General features: G+C 35.2%; 3 protein-coding genes across 8 annotated transcripts in view; 2 read left to right on the forward strand and 1 right to left on the reverse strand.

The window, feature by feature from the left end:
* LOC129732902 (UDP-glucose 4-epimerase-like) overlaps positions 1–835 on the forward strand; it is a 28,032-nt gene extending 27,197 nt beyond the window's left edge. For both annotated transcript variants that reach the window (XM_055694310.1, XM_055694309.1), the window contains 3 exons: positions 61–149; positions 264–456; positions 519–835. In XM_055694310.1, the coding sequence (XP_055550285.1) occupies positions 61–149; positions 264–456; positions 519–592 (356 nt within the window). In that variant the 3' untranslated portion in view covers positions 593–835. The remainder of the gene's footprint in view (positions 1–60; positions 150–263; positions 457–518) is intronic.
* On the reverse strand, positions 637–2,540 carry LOC129732901 (N(6)-adenine-specific methyltransferase METTL4). 2 transcript variants are annotated; one of them, XM_055694307.1, is made up of 4 exons: positions 2,237–2,540; positions 1,849–2,166; positions 867–1,560; positions 637–801 (listed from the first exon to the last, which is right to left on the reverse strand). In XM_055694307.1, the coding sequence occupies exons 2-4, from the start codon at positions 2,089–2,091 to the stop codon at positions 659–661; spliced, it is 1,080 nt and encodes a 359-aa protein (XP_055550282.1). In that variant the 5' UTR covers positions 2,092–2,166; positions 2,237–2,540; the 3' UTR covers positions 637–658. The 2 variants fall into 2 exon arrangements, with proteins under 2 accessions (XP_055550282.1, XP_055550283.1); XM_055694308.1 differs by lacking the exon at positions 2,237–2,540 and having other exon boundaries at positions 867–1,643; positions 1,849–1,957.
* LOC129732904 (putative phosphatidate phosphatase) lies at positions 2,261–13,730 on the forward strand. Of its 4 annotated transcripts, XM_055694316.1 has the most exons (7): positions 2,261–2,726; positions 2,791–2,881; positions 11,394–11,548; positions 12,094–12,258; positions 12,323–12,393; positions 12,450–12,747; positions 12,814–13,730. In XM_055694316.1, the coding sequence occupies exons 2-7, from the start codon at positions 2,827–2,829 to the stop codon at positions 12,955–12,957; spliced, it is 888 nt and encodes a 295-aa protein (XP_055550291.1). In that variant the 5' UTR covers positions 2,261–2,726; positions 2,791–2,826; the 3' UTR covers positions 12,958–13,730. The 4 variants fall into 4 exon arrangements, with proteins under 4 accessions (XP_055550291.1, XP_055550290.1, XP_055550292.1 ...); XM_055694315.1 differs by having other exon boundaries at positions 2,263–2,881; XM_055694317.1 differs by lacking the exons at positions 2,261–2,726; positions 2,791–2,881 and adding an exon at positions 5,196–5,220.
* The last annotated feature ends 1,540 nt before the right edge of the window (positions 13,731–15,270 follow it).

Below are 15,270 nucleotides of genomic sequence, written 5' to 3' on the forward strand. Positions count from 1 at the left end.
TGGAACGTTCGAAAAAACATGGTATATTCAATCACGAGGTTGTTGTTGTAAAATTTTCAGGGGTTAGAGACTACGTTCACGTTATGGATCTTGCTAGTGGGCACGTGGCTGCATTGGATAAGTTGGATAAAATGCATTTGGGATTGAAGGTCAGTATAAAAGATAGAGGTTCTGAATATTTTTTTAGGTTTACCAAAACTTTCCACGAACAATTGAAAAAATAACATATAAGTCGAAAGAAAACTAAAAAAAAAATATTTCAGATGTACAATTTGGGAACCGGCAAAGGCATATCAGTAATGGAGTTGATCAACACCTTTGAAACGATAAATGACGTAAAAGTACCGTACGTAATTCAAGAACGGCGGGCAGGCGACATTTCTGCTATGTACGCGAATGCTAATCTGGCCGAATCGGAACTGGGCTGGAAGGCTGTTCATACCGTCGAAGAAATGTGTAAGTACTTTCTTTCAATCACCATGTTGTGAACGCAGTAAATCAATTTTGTCTGATTGTAGGTGAAGACTTCTGGCGATGGCAGCAAATGAATCCGAACGGCTATAAAGGTGAACAAATGAACGGTTTTCATTAATGCCAGTAGTTAATTCTTTCAGTCTAGATAAGGAAAACTTTTTTAGAAGCCTATTTATTCGTTTTATCATACAACTTTTATTATTTCGAACAGTCTTGTGTTTTGTAGTTTTAGCACTTCTATCCCGATCGATGTGAAGTTCGGATAAACATTTCGTGCAAATAATTCCAAGCACCTTGGCTTGTTGGGAAGCAAATCAATGAATAAATCTAAAAGTATGAATAAAAAAATTTCAATAATTTCGATTTGTCTATTCATTAAGCCGGTTTATTACCTAGTAAAGGTGGTTTATTAGAATGCAATGCACACGGTACACTGTAAATGAATCGGTTGTTAGGAATTGTCCACTTGTTATTGTGAGCAGCTGTAGCAATAAAGATCTTCTCGTAAGGTTGCTTTTTACTGCTATCATTAAAATCGCAGACCGTTTCACCATACTTGGTAACTTTCACCCAAAACCAGACGGCCAATAGTTTAAGTTTCCATTTATCGAGAAATATTCCCTTCATTGCAGCTTCGTGGGTTGGTGAGTTTGTACACCATATCGCCACAATTGTATCCTCATGGATATAATTTTCCAGTGGCATACTTTTAATGCTCTCGTTGTCCATCATCTGGTATCCAATTCTTTGGTTTGCAGCTTTTGCTCGTCGAATGTATTTATTCCACCAAGGGGGATCCATTACAATAAAATCGAACTTTTCTTCGTCAGGATTCAGTAAGCTGTGTATGTTACTAACATTTGAGTTGAAAAATCGACAGTTTGGAGGAATAATGTATGACTGATTGAAAAAATTGCAAATCACTGTGAATGCAGAATCATTGGATCCAATAAATCTAGTCTCCGGATCGTAACTGTCACTAGATATGAAGTCATTTACCAACTCGAGTGCCTTTGTATTGTTAGGTATTGTGTTTGATTTGGAGCGTTCTTCTAACTGTTGATATTCGATATAATTTCTTTGCACCTGTTTGGATTCGAGATCAATATTTTTCGCATTGAATTGAAGTTGCATCCTCGATAATGGTAAGATTATCAGAAAATACTTTTCTGATAAGAGGTATAAAGAATTGAGTGTATAACTAGTTGACCAAATCCCAGATAACATGAATAAACAAAATTATTTCCGATGAACACTAAGCAAACATTTAATTTTAAAAACATAATTGTAACTCGCTTTTTTATCCATGCTCGTGAACAAATTTTTATTGGATAGAAACACTTCGATTCAGATAATAATGTTATTTACACTTACCTTCGCCGTTGTTTCGTCAAACTGGTTAGTTCCTTTCCGTTTCTTCCGTTTTTGATTACCGATAAATTCATCGTTACACCGTTTTTGTCTGTACGGGGCATCGATGCAAAACAACTCAGGCTTTATTACCGCTCTTTCTATGCTTTGATCGAAAAATTTATTCGAGGAATAAACATTATCTACGAACAGTTTATGATCCAAAACTACTATATTATTATCCAACTTAGAATACTTGCGGGCCATGTCGAGGCAACAACAGAAATGTAAACAATAATAACCTCTGAAAGTTAACCAACTGATCCCGATGTCAGGCTACGCCTGTGTATGTAATAATTGGAAAGATTCTTTAGTAGTGGTAAGCACAGTCATATACGCTTCGGCTGGGTACCCAGTCCACCTTCGATACCAAGCAGATAGAAACAGCAACAATTTAAGCAACATTCAAACGAAGATATATTTTCATTTTTACACATCATTTTTTCTTGATTTGTTTAGATTTTATTAAACCGTTTTGGAAGTTTCCGTAATTTTACAATCCACTCACGCGTAGGCTCGATACAAAATCTTTATTGCTTGTCAGGTTCTTGCTTACAAGTACGTGATTTTAAATGGTACGCACACTAGTACACCAACCTTCTGTGATCGGACGGATCGGACCACCTCGAATGCCCATATAACTCTCCCGTTCTTTCTCGTATTTCGCAACCCAACATTTTACAGCTGATTTACGCAACGGTCCGTTAGGTGCTTCTGTCAGAAAATTTCATCATACATTCGTGCGTTGTTTCTGGTTTGTTTATAGCGAATAGCGGTAAAGAATTTATTCCGCCAAGCAAACGGTATTGCACAATTTTCTTATTTGAATAGAAGTAGAATCGGTCAGTGACAAAAGGATTTTCGTTGTAGTTCACATAAGAATTATATATTCATGTTTTCCTATAGAGTTTTCAAAAAATTTGTGTGAAAAGTTTAGTGGAAATGCAACGACGATTGGTTTGCCGAATGACAACCGGTCGAAAATTACTTGTAGCTCGTGAGTATAAAATATGCTATTTAAAATGACGAATGCCAATAGTTATTTTATTGAAAGCATGCAGTATTTGATGCCATAATCATTTGCAATGACTTGTGTTATATTTTTATCAATCGCTTTTCAACCGATAAGCCACACCGAAATATTTGTATGTGTTTGTGTTTCTCTGTCATTAGCATATAATACGAATTTTGTTGCAATATATGAGCCGTTGCGAACCAGAGTGGTCTAAAGACCATTTTTTTCGAAAATGAGTTTTTTGCATATTCTGCATCTACACAAAAAACTGTACTTGGGAGATCAAAAATATTTCAAAAAATCAAACTTTAAAGGTGATTTATACCATGTTGAAATTGCATTCTGTTTCGGAACAGAGTGGTCTATGTACATAAATCGGTGTTATACTATCATGTAACACGTAACATGTAGCATATTACATGTGATAAGTAACATGTCACTTGTTCTGTACATGTCACACGTAATATGTAACATGTTACACGTAATGTAACACGAAAAATGTAACATGTAAAATATTATGTAATATGTAACATTTTGTGTTACATGTAATGTTACACGTGACATATTACATGTGACATGCTATATGTACCATATAACCTGTGACACTAGCCATTTTATACGAGTTACCGTCATTTTCTTTGTCTTTTACCAGGTTTGTGTACATAGACCACTCTGTTCCGAAACGATTCGAGGATTCCAGTGAATATATATATGAAGTCAGAGTGGTCTATGTACATTGGTGAGATAAAATCACCGATTTCGCAAAGAAACTGTTAATTTTATGTATCCCAATGTTGAACCACTTCATAACCTTTATATTAGAACATTTTGTTTGAAAGAATCCGTTGAACAGAATTTTATTCAGAGATTTTTCGAAAATTGCTTCTCCTGAACAATTTGCTCGATGGCACATAGACCACTCTGGTTCGCAACGGCTCATATCAAGACTGATTGACGTTTTTTTTTTTTGCTCAAAATGATCGTTCAACATTTATTATCAATTCAGTAAAAAGTTGGCGCCAAGCAATAGTTTTAGGAAGTACTCAATTTTTTTTTTTAAAAAACTAATTAACTTAATATTAATATCTTTCCTGAATAATAGCTTTGCGATAGAAAATAAATGCTACTGCATGGTTTTTGGCATTTTTTTTTAATGATACTGTTTTAACAGTGCATTGTAGCATTTTTCGCTAACTTTCACAACAGAGGCCGTTTTGCGAATGGATAATTAGATTCAGAAGCGTGATGGATCTCAACAGTAGCTGAATAATTAACATTTGATAAAAATGTCAAATTCAATATGATAAACGGTTATGTATAACTTCAAAATTGAAGAATATTGTCAACTGAGTGACGTACGTTAGATACTAGAACGACTAAGAAATCCTTTATTTTTTATCATAGCTGGATTTTTAAATTTTTGGGTTGACAAAAAATCGTTTGTCTTGTCAAAAGGTAATAAAGTTTTCAATAATCTGAATAGCGCAGATTAAATATTTATTTTTTTCCCAAAACATATTTTTTAGAAAAAAAAATTGTCGCGCAACTTTGTTGACCACCAAATCAAATTCACTTAGCAAAGGTCGCTCAATCCGTTATTTTTGTAAGGAGTGCTTGTAATAAGCTCATAAGTACAGGTCGGACTCGATTATCGGAACATCAAAAAAATTTTCGTTCCGGATAATAGAATCACAGAAAAAAGTATTCAAATTTGCTATTAACGAACATAAAATAATTATTTCCTTTCTTTATTTTACTTGTATGATACAGTGGCGTAACTAAAAATCATTTCTGAGGCGAAAAGGGATAAAATCTTGAGAAGCAAAAAAAAATTGGACATTGATTATTCACTTAATTCGAACATGTCCCAAACATGCCGGAAGTGACATAAATTGTAACAATATATGTCAGGAACGAACACCAGAAAAATGTAATTCCCGGTTATCGAGTCTAAAATTCCGGACAATCGAGTCCGACCTGTATTAATTGTTAATCTGCTAAAATAGCATTCGAATAGTTGCTGATTTTTGGAATATTAAATAGTTTTGCAATGCAAAGTGCATGACTACTTAACCGACTTACAAAAACTGACTTAGTAAAAAATAATCAGTTTTAAAAGAAATTTTTTAAAGGTGACATTTGAGACATGACCGCGTGTTTGCCGTAGAACTACAGTTGAATGAAATAATTAAAAAATCTTCCAAATTTTCAATTCAATGTGTATTCAGCCAACGTCCAGAACGTGAAACCGACGTATATACAGTCTCTAGAACGTCGAAGGCTAGAACATTTATTCGCCCTGAAGTGGTAGTTTATCTTGAGTAAGTTTGTTTATTTGCTCATAATTGGTAACAAGCTGCTAATGGCTTTGTATAACTAATTTTTGCGTGGTTACTAATAAAGTAACTAATTTGATTACACGAGTTTTGCGTAAAATTTGAAGATGTTTTATAGTATTTGACAGCTCGGTTGTATTCTGAACTCAATTCATAAAACATGAAGCTTTTGAGTTCTTAACAAGTTTATTGGAAAAATAGAATAAAGAAATCAGCATGTGCATCAGCATGTTATCATAACCTAAATATTTTTTTTTTCCTTTCATAATGCATTTGAACCAACCCGGTGGCATCACTGACGTTTACGTACAACATAAGTGAAGCCAGCATTAGCTGGATCACTGGATCAATTTTACATGCAATTTGACAGCTGATTCATCGAAACACGAAAAAAAGCAGTGTTCATACGTGCATACAGTATCGGTGTTCAGCGGCAGTGTGTTTATGTGTTTTTCTCGGGTGATGTATTTATTGCACATAACGTCGAGTGATTTGCGTGATGAAACAAAAAACGAACGCGTTGCATTATTATAGAATGTACACAACGTTTATTCTTGCCGATTTCGAACGGCGGTGTTTCTTGCAAGCAGCTGACATCGCGCGATGATTTAATGATTAACATCTCAACGTATGTGTAAATGAGATAAAATATCAACGCTACTTTTGAACATTTATAAAGCTATGCTGACCTTTTTTTAAATGATTGAATTGATTCGAGCGCATAACTCTGTACAACATATATTATGCTTCGTTCGTCATGCTCACACTGCTGTGTGAACAAACCTTCAAAAACATAGATGAGACTAGCGCCACTGTCTTTCACGGCAGCTTCAGGAAACAAGGCCGATGCCACCGGGTTGATTTGAACGCCTGCCATTTCCTCTCATTCTAGTTTGCTAACTGGTCGACAGCTTTTATGCTATACTCACCTAGATTTATTATAAATCATTAACAATATAGAAAAAACATTTCAAATATTTCTTATCTGGGTTGTTCCAGTGAATGTTGGTGCCCTTAGTTTGGTTAGAAGTGCGTCAAAACGCCGCAGAGTAAATGCTCGCCGGGTTCGTCGCTTCTACGTTTGCTCACGGGAAAACTTATTTGAGGGTCTGAATATGTTATCTCTGTTATCTGGGTACCAAAAGCTATAATCTTTCATTTTTCCCCGTTTGAGGTCTAGGGCAAAACCTGTGCTAATCAGTGTAATCGAAGCGTTTCAGAATTTTTATCGGTAGTTGAATATCCGATAAGCTTCCGTATTGCCTTCGATGGTTAAAAACCATAACGACAAACTGACCTTATCATTTTCCTAATAACGGACATGATACTCAGCGTATAAAGATTACAATTTGCTTTTAATAACCCTGATTTCGATGGTTCAAAAAATGAACGCTTGGTACGATTCTAAGAATATGATAAGATGTGTCCTTCATTTTTAAAAAGATAGTCGGGAAACGAAAACGCATGTGAAGAGAGAGAACCAAAAGTAACGATGATGATTGTCATTGCCACAGCAGAAAGAAATCCAAATCCTTTCGTTTTGTCATTCACCACTAGATTGTTCAAAAAATTCTTCTATGGTTCCAACATTTTATGGGATTTTACATTTTACCTTTGTTACACTAAAACAAAGTTTATAAAATCAGTCGGAAAACGTAAAATACATCCGAGGTCCCCGTGGTTCTGTGGTTAGCGATGTCGGTCGGCTAGCTCTCCCACACGGTTGTGATATCGGGTTCGATTCCCGATCGAGTCGAGGATCTTTTCGAGCTGGAAATTTTCTCGACTCAGCACTGGGGCACGGTGTATCGTTGTACTTATCCTACACATGCAAAATGTGCCAAAAACAATATCGATAACGAATTCTCTCAACTAATCTAGTTGATCGAGACCGCTATTAGCCCCAACGAGCGATATTGTTTTGTCCGGAGGGGCGAGTCGTACATACCATTCGACTCAGCTCGACGAACTGAGCAATGTCTGTTTGTGTGTATGCAGGGCTAGTAGCGATCTTGAAGTAAAATAATGGGGCTTTAGGAACTTTTACGGGACTTTTTCCAGTGAAATAATGACCAAATAATTACCAAAAAGTGAATAACACTGGTGAACTAAGGGTTTGCCCTAGAGCTCAAACTAGAAAAAAAATGAATGATTACAGCTTTTTAACCATTCCTGTGAATTTTGGTGCCCCTAGTAGAGATAACTTTTTCAGAGACTCAAATGGGTTTTCCCATAAGCCGGCGAAGAGGCGACGAACTCCACTTCTGCATACACTAGGCCACAAAAAATCACATGAATGCATAAAAAGATAAAGGTGCTTCTTACGGGAGTCACAGAAAAGCCTGGCCCTCTGCGATGCATAATAATACACATAATAATTCTGATTTCAGAGTAGCCCGACGATTTCAACGAATTCAAAACCACCACTGAGTTTAAAGGTTTTATTTATTTATGAAATTTGTATTGATTCTATTTCGCAAATTTATAATAAATGTTTAGAATATAGTAACGCATACATTCTTAGCATTACCTGAAAATGGATATGATTGTATAACAAAGGTACTGTTTTTTTTTACGTGGGACTACGTCTTTGTGTTCTATACTGGTATGCATTCTGTGAAATTGGAAATGAAACTGGCAAATGTTGCCTCAGATTTCAAACGATAACAGCAGCATAACCACATGATGGATAATAATAACCAATATGTTGGTGGATAGATAAAATGTTGAACAATTTTGTAATACACTAGTTATCATTATTTTTTCATTGCAAAGCGGTAAAAATGATAAAAAGTGTCAAGGACAAATTTACGCGAACAATGAACCAATCACATGCGAGAATTCCTAGCACAGACGACATGAATAGACAATAACTATTCCCTGTGATATTCTCTGTATCAATATCAAAAAAAAAATTGACATTCTCCCCGTCCCAATAGGTCAATTTATGTTTGCTTCCATGAACTTAGACTAATTTGATGTCTCGAAGGTAAAAGGTTTTTCGAAAAGTTTGAAACAACCCCTTTTCTTGAACAATTTCTAAACCTGCTGTTAGAGCGTAATAGAAACTGATGTCTTGGAAGAAAACTACAGCAGAGCGCCGCTAGTTTCTCGTCGTCTATCATTGCAGCGGGCACGACTTCTATGCAATCAAAACTGTAATGCTGCTGCTACTGATGGTGATTGAAAGTTTATCTCATAAATAAAATGAAATGATTACCATAAAAACCAGAAATTACTCAACAAGAATTTAACATTTTTTCAACGGTTAAAATTTTTTATTATTATTTATTTTTTATCTTCGATATTCACTAATTAATCGTAACCGACATAATATCGAACGAGTAAGTTCCTAAAAATACTAATTTATAGAAGAGTAATAGTCGGCGAGTGCTTATGAATTTTCTGTCCATTTACCAAGATCTATTGAAAATCTTTTTTTTACATTTCAACATTGTTAGATTTTTTTTTTTATTTTTAACTTTACAAATAAAATAATATACCTATATCATCTGTCTTCGTAATACAGTGAATGTAATTGTTGGCAAATGTAACAAACTTGTGAAGCAAAAAAAAACGAATCTTTTTGCGATATGTTGCATCGCTATTAGATATTTTTGCACAAAACAATCCAAGTTTTGTTTCATAAGCACAAAAATACACAGCGCAGGTTGGAAACAAGTTTGAAGGTTTTTTTTTACTTTTACTTTAGTTTTATATAAGGTGCCTTCTGCATTAAATATATGATTTTGGCCTTACAACAGGTATATATAATATTTCAATCGTCATCATTCTCATTCATCTTGGACATCTGTCATTCAATCTATATAGGCACATTTCCTATATATTCCGAGCGCATCATCAAAAAATCCTTTTACTAAATTCCTAGACCCCTGTCTAGATTTTTTTCTCTTGTTATTCAATTTGTGCTTAAAAGCTTTACTCGACATAGACAGATAATCTTCTTTGTAAAGTTCTGGTAAAGAATTCCCTACCATAACGTCTTTGCTTTCCCGGATTTGCTTTTCTGTTTATTTTCGAACCCGAAGGTTATCGTGGGAAACTCGAAACAATATAAAAAGAAATAATGCCAGCAGGTAGAACTGTGAGGCAGGTATCGGGAAAAGCCAGCAAGTAGTTTGGAGTATTTTTTTCTTCTAACTGACGTAATTATCGATAACACCAGAAAAATATTATTACTGAAAACTCTAGCTATTTAGGATGTAAACAAAGTTTATCAATTGTAGATAATTAAATAAAAATCATTTAGTTTTAAAATAGTTTATTTGACACGGCACGATACAATTTATGTTTAACTGAGCCAAGTACATGAATAAAAATCATTTAAGTGAAAAGATTTTTTTTTGTTTAGAATCCACATGTTTATTGATTGGAAATGATTGTCATGTATTAGAATGAACAATTTCAAACTGCAAACTGAGCTCGATAGACAACAATCCTTCTATTCAAAACATCCGTTTCTTCATTCACTTCCATATCTCATCAAATGGACCTTTTATATTTGTTCAGAGGTGTATTGCTTGATGCGAAATGACTTCAATCAATTTGGGATGATAAAGAAACGTGCAAAAATAAAGAGCGTATCCAAGCAAGAATACCTTGAGATGCGAGACAAATTTAGTTTAACAATGTCCTAATTTGGTATGTGATCAAAACCATTTTCTACGAGCTCACGAATTTTTAAGCCCACTAATAGAGCAAATATCTAGCCCATAAATCCTTGCTCTATGATTCCTCTGAAGGCATACTTATTCATGAATCATCGCTGTTTGTTGGATGAACACACAACAGTTATCTAATCGGATAGGATTCATTGACTCCATCTGCACCTGATTTGCGCAATGAAAGGACAAACACGAGATCTTTGCGCCAACCGGCTGAAAGACGTATTTAAAACGTCGGCAGGAGCACTTCAGTACACGTTCTGGTTTCGCATCGGTCGGTCGTTTTTGTGCGCTTGGTGGTCTGGAGTTACTGGAATATTCTGAAATTCTAAGTGAATTACCGTGCTGTGTTGTGTACTTTCATATGGCAGATATTGAAAGGTTCGGTAGATTTGGTAAAATGAGGCCAAAACTAACCTGGATTAACTTGTTCGATATAATCAGCGCTGCTTTAGGTAATTAATGATTGTCGAGAGTACTCCCGCTTGTTATTCAAGCGCGCCGAGATAGAGTGTCGAATGTGTGTCGAATCGGTTACTACTAGCTGTACTAACACGAAGATAGTACTTCTTATCTGTTCTGTGTTTTTTTTTTGGTTTTCATGTGAATAATTAAATTATACTTCCTTAATTTCGATGTGTTGAATTATCTGAGCTTTATGATGATTTATTTGTGATATGATTATCCATACGATTATTCTCAACAATTTAATTTTCTTTTCAAATAAATTTCTATGTACAGTACTGTACAGTATCTACCGTATCAAAAATTTCAATGCATTTTATCGAGAAAATTTTATTATTATCTACGTACAGATGCTGAATTGTTCATAGACAGATAGGTATATTTTTTTCTAAATAATGATGGCGGTATATCGTTGTATCTTCATGTCGAAATCGAAGGATTTGTTATCAAGAGTTAAGCACTTTCGATTGAATCTATTAATTCCAGCACTTAGTAAAAATTAGTAGTATTTTTTTTTTAAATCGTTTTTATTCTTGAAAGAAAAACTATTATAAAACAAAGCAAAGCCGAATTTGTTGGTAATTAAGTTTTTCACATCTTTTTCTGTAAAAATGACCACCGCGGATCGACGTCGCATTAACGAACCGGCAAGTGGAGAGTATTTTAACATGAATCAAATCATTAGACTAGATTTAATTACACTAAGAAGTAAATGAGTATGGATTGTGATCAATATCGATCCTGTATTGAAACAGGCGCATATCGGATTCCACTGTAGTTGTTTATTCGAATATTTTTCCGCAAGATTTTTATTATTATCTCTTGTTTTGGGATACAAACCATATTCGGTTTGCTTATTTCTAGAGATATTGCCAATACAAAAGATATGCACGTGCTAATCCTTATACTATTTCGACCAACTATTAAACAACATACCATAAGTCATCTCACATGTTTACGTATTTGAGGAAGTTTCGTAAATTTAACTTATTTTTCAATTCTGTTTAGTTATAACTTTTATCACAGTCAGCGAGCTTGGCTATTTTCCTCAAGTGGTGATAAGGGGCTTTTATTGCGATGATCGATCAATCCAGCGGCCATACAGTGGCGATAGCGTAACAACATGCATGATCATTCTAAGTGGATTTGTACCTTTTTTCCTGGTGAGTATTTATTAGACATGTTTCGCACTCCTTTTATGTTGTCAAAATAGTACCCAAGACCCCTCAAGACAGTTTAACCTAAAAAAAAACAAACGTTATGTTTATTTCCTGATAAACATAATATGAATCACGTTGAGATTCTAAATAGTGAATAAAACGAACCTCCCGCGTGTGGCGTTACAGATAAGAAGCCAAAATATTTGCAAGTTCATTTTATAGTTACCAGTTTTTGGTTGTATGATATGAATCACTATACAATGAAATGCATTTTAAAAATCAACGGAAAACCAGAGCGTTTGCATTTTAAGCTCTTTCAATAAAAATTATTCCCACGTTATAGAAAAGGGTAACGTTATCTAAAGTAACCGCTAAAAATTTTAATTTTTCATGTTCACTAAAATACCAATACCGAACACCGTCCGTACAAATTAAAAATTGCAGGAATACAGCTTATTCATCAATAGAAATTTATTTTCTATTGATAAATAAGTGGCCTGTTTCACTTATTAACTGCTTATTACTTTACTAATAAATGGTATTTTTAGATCTGGCTGACAGAGATACTGTTCTACTTTCCAACCATGACCGAAACATCTAAAGTTGATGCCCCAAGCTCCCGATATAAGGGTTCTCTGTATCAAACGTTTTACTGGTTCCGTAAATACGGCAGAGGTTTAATTATCAAATTACTAATCATCGATGCAGCGAAGGTATAACTAGCGAAATTGATTCGTTTAATACAATAAAGCCTAAGGGCCCGCCTTTTGTCCACAGATCTTCGCCGGTGAACATAGGCCCCATTTCATCGACACCTGCAGACCGGATGTGGTTTGTGAAGGCAAAGAGTAAGTTTATTGAGGATTAACTTTGAACAATTTCCTATGACCATGCACCTTTTCAGATTCATATCATCGTACACGTGTACCAACACCGATGATTCCTTGTATTTCATAAGGGACGCGAGTAAATCTTTTCCATCAGGCCACTCTTCAGTGAGTGTGTTCGAGACAGTTTTCATGATCTGGTACTTGCATAGACGCGTCCCGAAGCTGCCGTCGATCCTAGCTCTACCTCTGATTCAGTTAGTAATTGCCCTGTGGGGAATATTTTGTCCCCTTTCTAGAATCATGGACAACCGTCATCACTGGTGGGATGTGTTGGCGGGATCACTAGTTGGATTGGTTGCAGCTGGAATTACGGTGAGTCTTCTACCCCAATACGAACCACATGTAATGTAATGACAATATTTAAATTTATCATTGCAGTGTTTCATCGATTGTCGCAATTTTAACAAAGCCAGACCCACAACACGACATTCAGCCTACAGAGATCATGACATTAAACTCATATCAAATAACACACCATATAAAGAAGACACCAATCTTAACAGTATCGTCAATTGTTCCTAGCATTACGTCTAACATGGTTTATTCCGTCTACCGTATTAGAACCATGGTTTTTCACCATTTTTAATAAGGCAGATACCGTGCACCTTGCACGGCTCGCTTTATAATCAATATTAAGTTATAAAGCAAATTGTGTATTTCATCATAGGTTGTAAGTAGCAACAATTAGAATTGTTCTTTTGCCTTATAGAAGAAAAACCTAAAGCAAATGTGATAATAGATTTTAAACCAACAAAGATTTGCATGCAAAAACAAAAAGGTACAATGCACTCCTCGTGCGGTATGAAATTCCAGTTTTTACTAAAAAAAACATTAGAATCATGAATGGCATAACACGACCGCGTAAATGGTGTAATATAAAACCCACCGTTATTATTCAATTTCCGTACGCGTAGAAGATGCACACCGCACAAGCGCATCCAGCAGTCACAACAAGCTCGTGGTCGATGTGGATACATATTACCATTTTTCTCATATAGCCGGCTGCAGCTTTTACTACAACACAGGTTATGCAATACATAATCGCAAAGCATGGCAGGCCATGCCGGCGTCTTTGACAAAGAATCGATGCCCAAGGAATCAGGTTGAAACAGACAAAGGCGTGGATGGTAGTGTAGGCCAGTATTGGAAGGTGATTATCTTGTGTGCGTCTGTACACATGCTTACTACAGTAATTAGATTATAACATGAAGATAGTTTGCAACATGAAGATAGAAACCAATTGTATTATAAATGTAACGATTTTAAGCCACGAATTAAACGTTTTATGAAAAGTATATATTTACCGCAAGCAATTGCATGGTAGAAAATAATCGAAAAATATTTCTCAGACTGGACCACTTTCTCCAAAATCATTTTTCCAATATTGTAGTCGATAATCTCGCCATAAAAAGCGAATCATTTACAAGCTCAAAACGGTTTGTAGATATTCCTAATATCTGCTTTGATCGACTTTCTTCATCGACTTTTCATTATGTTAATGGTTCAGCTTTGGCACCTTTCTCTGGGTGAGAGGGGTGAGAGCAGGCCTTAGACGCACCTATGCTTATGAACTGGGTTGTTGGTGACATTTTTTGGCTCCATTCTCATTACGAACCCACGCGGGTTTGTTTACGTGGACTTGTAAAATTTTCGGCTCGAGTGAAAATGCGGGAGCAGGGTTGCCAATGTTCCAGTTTAAACTGGATTCCTCCAGTTTTTTTTTTCAAGTGATCCAGTCAAACAGTTTATTCCCAAAATCTTCCAGTTTTTTCAGATATTTGCCAGTTTTATCCAGTTTTTCATTCACTCAAGCTCCGATTGGTTTTCGAAAATATTTTTAAAACGTAAATTTTGTAGATTGATAAATTATTATGACAATTCTTAACAGCATTTTCAGTATTCTATCTTCTCGCACGAAACACGGTCAACTAAAAGACTGCATGACATAGTTGAGATTAAACCAAACGAAGAGATACCAGACTATAAAAAAATCTTCTATTTATTTTCTGTTGCGTAGCAGTTAAAAAATTGTTAGAAGAATTAGATACCAAAAGATAGCGAAGTCAGAAAAAATTGAAATTTAAACTTCACTGATATAAGGGAATGTTGCGTTAATACTTTTGTTAAAGATAAAAGTACATGGAAAAGCTATATTTTCTGAATTTCGAGATAGATTGATTGCGAAATTTTAAATTTTGCTGTTAGAGGAAATTTTACAATCCATAGTTTTAACAAAATGTAAGCCCGAAACAAAACAGCTCTGATTATAATGAGTTTTTTTTTGTGGAGAGTTATTTCTTTAGTTGCTGTATTCAAAACTGAAACTGGATTTAATCCCCATAACAGAAAAGCGCTCTCAAAATCATTTTTTGCTTTCTTTTAAATTTTGTTTGGGATCCAGTTTTTTCCAGTTTTTTTTCAGCCGTTTTCCAGTTACATCGAAAATTTTATTGGCAACTCTGTGCGGGAGTGTGTTGTTAAAAATTGCTTTACTGCCTGGTTGTAACGAATTCGCATAGGCGGAGAGTTGTTCGATCTTTTTCGTACTCGTATCATTCATTTTCACTCCTATCACTGAACGAAGAATGGAAAAAACTGTAATTGTAAACAAACCCGTAGGAAATGTCAAAAAGTGAGGTTATTTTTTGTGTGCAATGATCTATAGTGTTGCTTGTTGTTTTTCGGTCATGGAAAGATGGCGTCGCTTCATAGGCCTGAGTGAAAGAAAACAATCAATCAAACCAGATAGACCATTTTACGAACTGACAGGTGTCACGGATCCCGCTGATACTGATGTTGCTTTTACGTGCGTTATACATGAGAGACGTAACCTTT

The sequence above is a fragment of the Wyeomyia smithii genome, chromosome 3 (assembly GCF_029784165.1).
Source record: "Wyeomyia smithii strain HCP4-BCI-WySm-NY-G18 chromosome 3, ASM2978416v1, whole genome shotgun sequence".
In the NCBI taxonomy this organism is placed as follows: Eukaryota; Metazoa; Arthropoda; class Insecta; order Diptera; family Culicidae; genus Wyeomyia; species Wyeomyia smithii.